The sequence below is a fragment of the Arachis duranensis genome, chromosome 3 (genome assembly GCF_000817695.3).
Source record: "Arachis duranensis cultivar V14167 chromosome 3, aradu.V14167.gnm2.J7QH, whole genome shotgun sequence".
Classification (NCBI taxonomy): domain Eukaryota; kingdom Viridiplantae; phylum Streptophyta; class Magnoliopsida; order Fabales; family Fabaceae; genus Arachis; species Arachis duranensis.
The window spans coordinates 7,499,540-7,506,085 of NC_029774.3; the positions used below are offsets into that span (position 1 = coordinate 7,499,540).

General features: G+C 27.1%; 1 protein-coding gene across 1 annotated transcript; it reads left to right on the forward strand.

Moving 5' to 3' along the window:
- Nucleotides 1-1,009: 1,009 nt before the first annotated feature.
- On the forward strand, nucleotides 1,010-3,290 carry LOC107477264 (NAC domain-containing protein 6). The gene is made up of 3 exons (XM_016097248.3): nucleotides 1,010-1,269; nucleotides 1,372-1,640; nucleotides 2,414-3,290. The coding sequence occupies exons 1-3, from the start codon at nucleotides 1,086-1,088 to the stop codon at nucleotides 2,906-2,908; spliced, it is 948 nt and encodes a 315-aa protein (XP_015952734.1). The 5' UTR covers nucleotides 1,010-1,085; the 3' UTR covers nucleotides 2,909-3,290.
- The last annotated feature ends 3,256 nt before the right edge of the window (nucleotides 3,291-6,546 follow it).

The window sequence follows — 6,546 nt, forward strand, 5'->3', positions numbered from 1 at the left end:
TTTTAATTAATTGATATTTTCTATAGGAATAGTACGGATGTACCACAAAAATAATGGAAGAATTTAGCAAAGTAATGACTAAGTAGCATAATAATGTGAAAAGGGAGGGAAAGTGTAGAGAAAGAATGGCAAGAGTGAAAGAGGAATTTCCGGGTAAAAGTCCAAAACTGAGAGAAAATGAGGTCAAGGCATAAAATAAACTTATCAACACTAGCAATAGCATTAACATTAACATGTCTCTCTCTAACACCGCACAATTTTTCTCTTTCTCAATCCTACACCTCAGTTTAGTCACCAGACTTTTTGCTTCAAGCCGCGTGGGTCCACTAACTCTATCGTCCCCACCAAATAAATCTCACTACTTTCATAGTTTGCACTCACAACAATAATAAATACGATTATATTTAGTCTACATTAAAATTAATTATTCATATTAAATATATATTAAAATATAAATATACGTTAAAATAAATTAAATTATATATATTTATAATTAATTTTAATGATTAATTTTAATATATAAATAATATCTAATAAATTTAGATTCTTTTAATCATTAGTTTATTTATTCGTTTAAATAAATATAATGAATTTGAGCGTTATTATATATAATAAGTTATTGATGACAAACTTTTAAATATAAAAATATCTGATAATAAAAATTTAATAAAAATAATTAAAATTTATTTTATTTTATTTTATTTTTTTAGTATTATCACCTTAAATAAAATTTAAATATGCGATCCATTAGTTGTTAGCATATTGAATTGGAGAATTCCAAAAAAATGGGTAATCTCTTTTTTTTTTTCCCTCAAATAATATATATCAACATTCAAGTCTTTTCTTTTCTGTCCTCTTCTATGTATAGTCTACCTCATGACCAAGTCATAACCCAAATCACCATCATTAATCACAATTATTAAATAAATAAAGCCACAAATTAAATAGTTATGAGCTCCATTAACACAACCAACTCCACCTCCTTATAAATATACACACCCCTCTCAATATCAAATTCATTTAAACATAACAACACAAGAAGAGAACCATAATTAAGCAAGCGACATATACATAATACATAATTGATGATTGATATGGGTTCTTCATCAGTAATAGAAGGTGAAGTTACACTTCCAGGATTCAGGTTTCACCCTACTGAAGAAGAGCTCCTTGATTTCTATCTCAAGAACATGGTCGTTGGAAAGAAGCTCCGTTTCGATGTCATCGGCTTCCTCAACATCTATCACCATGATCCCTGGGACTTGCCAGGTACTAATAAATTAATTAAACTTGGTATTCTTTGTTTTTGTTATTAACACTGTTATTGTGTCAAACTGTCAGTGCATTAAAATTAAATATTTTTGTATAAAGGATTGGCTAAAGTGGGAGAGAGGGAATGGTATTTCTTTGTGCCTCGGGACAGAAAGCATGGCACCGGGGGAAGGCCAAACCGGACCACCGAGAAAGGGTTCTGGAAAGCAACCGGTTCCGACCGTAAGATCGTTACCTTGTCTGATCCGAAGCGCATAATTGGATTGAGGAAGACACTGGTTTTCTATGAGGGAAGAGCTCCACGTGGATCCAAGACCGATTGGGTCATGAATGAGTACCGTTTACCTGACAATTGCCCCTTGCCTAAGGTATCTTACTTTTAAAACAACAAACTACTCGTATAAAAATATTTTCGTCACAAAATGTCTAGATTATTATTTTCACATAAAAATATTATATAAATAATTATTATATCTATTAATTTCGATAAAATAATATAATAAGATACGAAAATATAAATATAGATATATAAAATTATATTTAATAGATGAGATATGAATAAAATTATTATATTTTGAGATATTAAATTAGTATATTTTGTATTTTTGTTATGAAAATCATAAAGATATTAAACAAAAAAAGACTATTAATTTTTATAATTATACATGGAGTTAACAATATAAAAGAAGCACATATTTAACTTTAATTAATAATATTTAGTTACTTTTCGATTTTTACTTCTAAATGTCTTGTGCTAGACCATGCTCTGTTAAATTACAGAGGAAACTTCCTATGATGTTTTTAGTGGCATTAATTGGTTCACCTATGAGTTATTCTATATTAAAATAAATAAAACTGTCCTACATAGGGAAGGAAACTTCCATGGCAAAAGATGGATAGTGATAGGAGTAAGTCATGGTACTTTCTATATTTATATTCTAGTTTATGGTTCCGGGTCCCTCATATATGAACCTCAACTTCCATTTTTAACTTTTATGCCATTAAATTAATAATACTAGTAGGATCATCACTAGTAGTTAAAGTACTATTATATTAATTAAACTGTTTGAATTGTATAATAAACATAATTAAATATGTGTATAAAATATATTTTACACTGACAGTACATGCATTTCTGTAGGACATAGTGTTATGCAAGATATATAGGAAGGCGACTTCGTTGAAAGTGTTGGAGCAAAGAGCAGCAATAGAGGAAGAGATGAAGCAAATGGTAGGTTCCCCTGAATCCACACCTTCCTCCACAGACACCATGTCCTATGAAGAACAACAACAGAATCAGAATCAGAATCAGAATCTGCAATTGTTACCACCACAACATGTTGTTACTAAGAAAGAGGTTGAAGCTGAACTTGAAGAGGAAAAAATGGTACATGTTACATTGGCAACAACAAAGCAAGAAAACAAGGACACAACAAAGAACAATAAAAGTAGTTGTTGTGGTAACACAAACACTAACAGTAACACAAGTAGTCTTCAATTGCCATTTGGGAAGGATAAGATCCCAGAGCTTCAAATGCCTATGATGATCACTGATTGGACCCAAGACACATTTTGGGCTCAATTGAATAGTCCTTGGCTCCAAAACTATACCTACTCCAACATATTAAACTTCTAGTAATATTATCAATCCAAACTTCCAAACCATTCACTTCAAGTGCAACTTAATTAGTTATTATTTATTACCTATTTTATTTATTTTGGAATATGTATATGCAGTGAATTAATTAATTAATAACATAAGTTATCTACCTCATTTATTTAATTTAGGGCAGGTGTTTATTCAAGTTTAACAAAAATTGTGCCAAGCTGTAACTTATAGTGGACCCTATACCCTATTTTTAGTGGGATTTATTGGCTTATTTATTTGGCCAGTTTCATCACTGTATAGGGAGGGAAATTCGGGTTGTAAAGTTTATTGTTATTGTCTCAGCACAATAATTTTGTGATTTATTTATTATGTAAGTTACTATGAAATTTCTTTAGTTCTTTTACTTGAATTCAAGCTTCGCAAAGGTTGTTCTGAAACTCTTCACTCTTGACTCCTTCAAATGAAATCATTGTATGTATCTGTCGCAGTTCATGTTGAATTTCTTTACTTCTTTTTACTTGAATGAGATAAAGCTTTCAAAGATTATCGTGTGGAACTTTTGGGTCTTAGACTCGTTCAAAATGAAATTGTTTACATATAATTAAGGTTTAATAATTATTCTATTAATTCTTATAATTTTAACAAATTTTTAATTAGGTCTTTTAAATTTTGTAGTTAAACTTTTATATTATATGTCTAGCCTAATGTGGGTTTGATGAGTTGAGATGTATAAGAGAAAACAGGACTTTTCATATTATATATAAAATTTTTCACTTAATTTTTTATAAGTATTTCGTTAGAAAAAATATAATAATTTAGAATATTCACTTCTAAATTATTCTATAATTAATTTTGTAACAAATAAAAAAATAAATATTTCAAAATATTTACATTATTTTTTCAAAAAGATAATTAGTAAAAACTTATTTAAAAGCTCTTATATGTATACACTTAAGTATAAACTTTTAAATTAGACCTAATAAAGGATGAAAATATTAGTGAGCCAATATTTTTTATCAATATTAGCCAAAATTTTATTTTTATACTATTAAAATTTAAAATTTAAAATTTAAAATTTTTATTTAAGGTTTAAAATATTTACTAAATATTGACTAAAAAAGAGAAGTGATTTTTTTATGTGTTGTTTGGATGAAGAGAAAATGAATAGAAATAAAATAAAGAGATTTTTTTGTTATTTGAATAAAAAGAAAAATAAAAAGAAAAAAATTATAATGAAACAAAATTATGTTAATACTCTTATTTACGTTATATGTAAATTAAAGTATGCATTATATATAAAATAATAAATTTATTTTTATTATACCCCAAGTGCCTTCTTAAATTGGGGCACTGGAGCAGTGGAATATTGGGCTGCGCAGGTTAATCACAAACATATATATACTCTGTCGATGATAATTATGAAAAATGTCAGAGGCAGCAATTTTTTAAAAAGTTGATCAGTATTTAACTATATAAAATAAAATTGAATGATTTTATATTATTGAATTTAATTTTATATCATTAAAAATATTATTAATTAATAACTAATTAATGATTATAAAACACAAAAATTATTGATTTTTAGTACTCCTCTTTCAGAATTTATTATTTTTTATTATTATTACTTAATCAGTTAATCATCAATTGAATTTTTTTTAGTTTAATTTTATTAGTCTAATAATCTAACAATATATTTTATTTTATACTTTTAAATATTGATATTAACTAATAACGAAAAATAAATTCTAATAGATTTCTATCATTCTTCTTAAATATATAACAATCCTCTATGACATACATTATCCTCTACAATTTTATGGATTATTGTGTTAATAACAACCACCTTTTATGGATTATTGTTTGAATAACAGCCGTGGTGGTTATAATATAGGACGACGTATGTGTGTGTAGTAGTAAATGTATGTGAAAAGAGATTATTATATCTATAAAAATTATAGAAGAATTTAGGTTGGAAAAGTGATTATTAATATTGATGAGAGTGTTTTCGTGAGTTCAAAATAGTATTGGACTTGGCTAATCCAAACTCCAAGTTAAATCTGATGTTTTTTATTTATGTTAAAACTAAAGTGTCGCCATACAAACCCTAAATTCTCCTACTATAATGTATCATGGAATTGTAGAAATACAACAGTGTGTTATGCCCGCAGTTGAAATTGTTGGTATGTATTTAAGATTTAATTATTTTGCAAATCTTATATAAAGTTTTAATAAATTTTTTATTAGATTCAACTTCAAAAAAATATTAGTAAATTATGAAATTACTTGTATATCCTTAGAGACCCAATTGAAAAGAAAAAAAGTATAAGAATTTAATTAAAAATTTGATAAAACTATAAATATTCAAGGAAAGATATTTCTATAATTGTTATTCAATGATTCTACGACATAAAAGATATTCATATAATTCTTTTTATCTTGTCACTATCATTCTTTACTTATTTATATACAAATTATACTAGAAATGTATTCTCTCTTTTTTTTTTTTTTGACATTTAAAATACTTTGTCTTAAGAACATATAAAAAAAAGGAATGGACAAAATAAAGCAATAATAGTAATAATATGTATATATAAAATTTAATTTTCATCATTTAAGTACTCATTATGATCATGTAACATTTTACATTTGTGTGGATTCATGAAATATAATTATGAGACAAGTTATGAAGTGAAAAGTCCTTTTTTTATTACAAGATTTGTAAGAGTATAGCTTTTATAATGTTGCCACTTAGCTTAATTATCTTTTATATAGTATATTTATAGATCAATCAAATGCTAATTAATTGGTAATCCTTTTGTAAGGACTATTCTTTGCCAAAGAGATTAAGAGATGTGATTAATAGCTAGAGGCAGGTAACATAATAAACTAATAGCAGACGATTAAATTATTCTATGTGACTAACCTTTTCAGAATCACTAAGATTCTAGCATAGATTAGATGTAGAGATGGGAGGAGATTCACATCCAAAGGCTCAAAAACTCTATGTCCCAGTTTATTAATGTTTTCGTTGCTCAAATGCTATAGAAGCACCCAAACAAAGTCAAATGATTTATTAGTATTCATTCATTATTCTACAACAATATTTAATAACATGTATACATACATGAGCACTATTAAAAAATAACATTAAAACAAAAAAGATAATTTTATGAGATAGATGGAGCATACCTTCTTCAAGAGCAATTATAACAAAAGATGGATGAGGGACAATTAAACAAAATTCGACGATAAATTCAATAATTAAACAAAATTAGAAAACATGAACAATTAAATAAATTAAACAAATTCAGCAAATAAGAATAAGAAGAGAATCAAACACGAGGTATTAAACAGGAACAATTAAACAAATTTAACAAATGTTCATTCAAAAAAAATTCAACAAACTCACATCCAAATAGAAAAAAAAATAGAAACAGAAAAAATCAAACATGAACAGAAATAGAAGTAGAAACAAAAGAAGCAAACAAACTCACATCAAATTTAATGGAGGAGAATGAGAGACAATCATTGACAACGACGAACGCAAGCAAAGGAAACGGTGCAATGACGGAATGCGAGTAGCAGAGGAGAGATAAGACATGAGCGAAGGGAATGGCGACGACGAACGCAAGCGAAAGGGAGGTGAAGGAATGGCGACGGAAGAG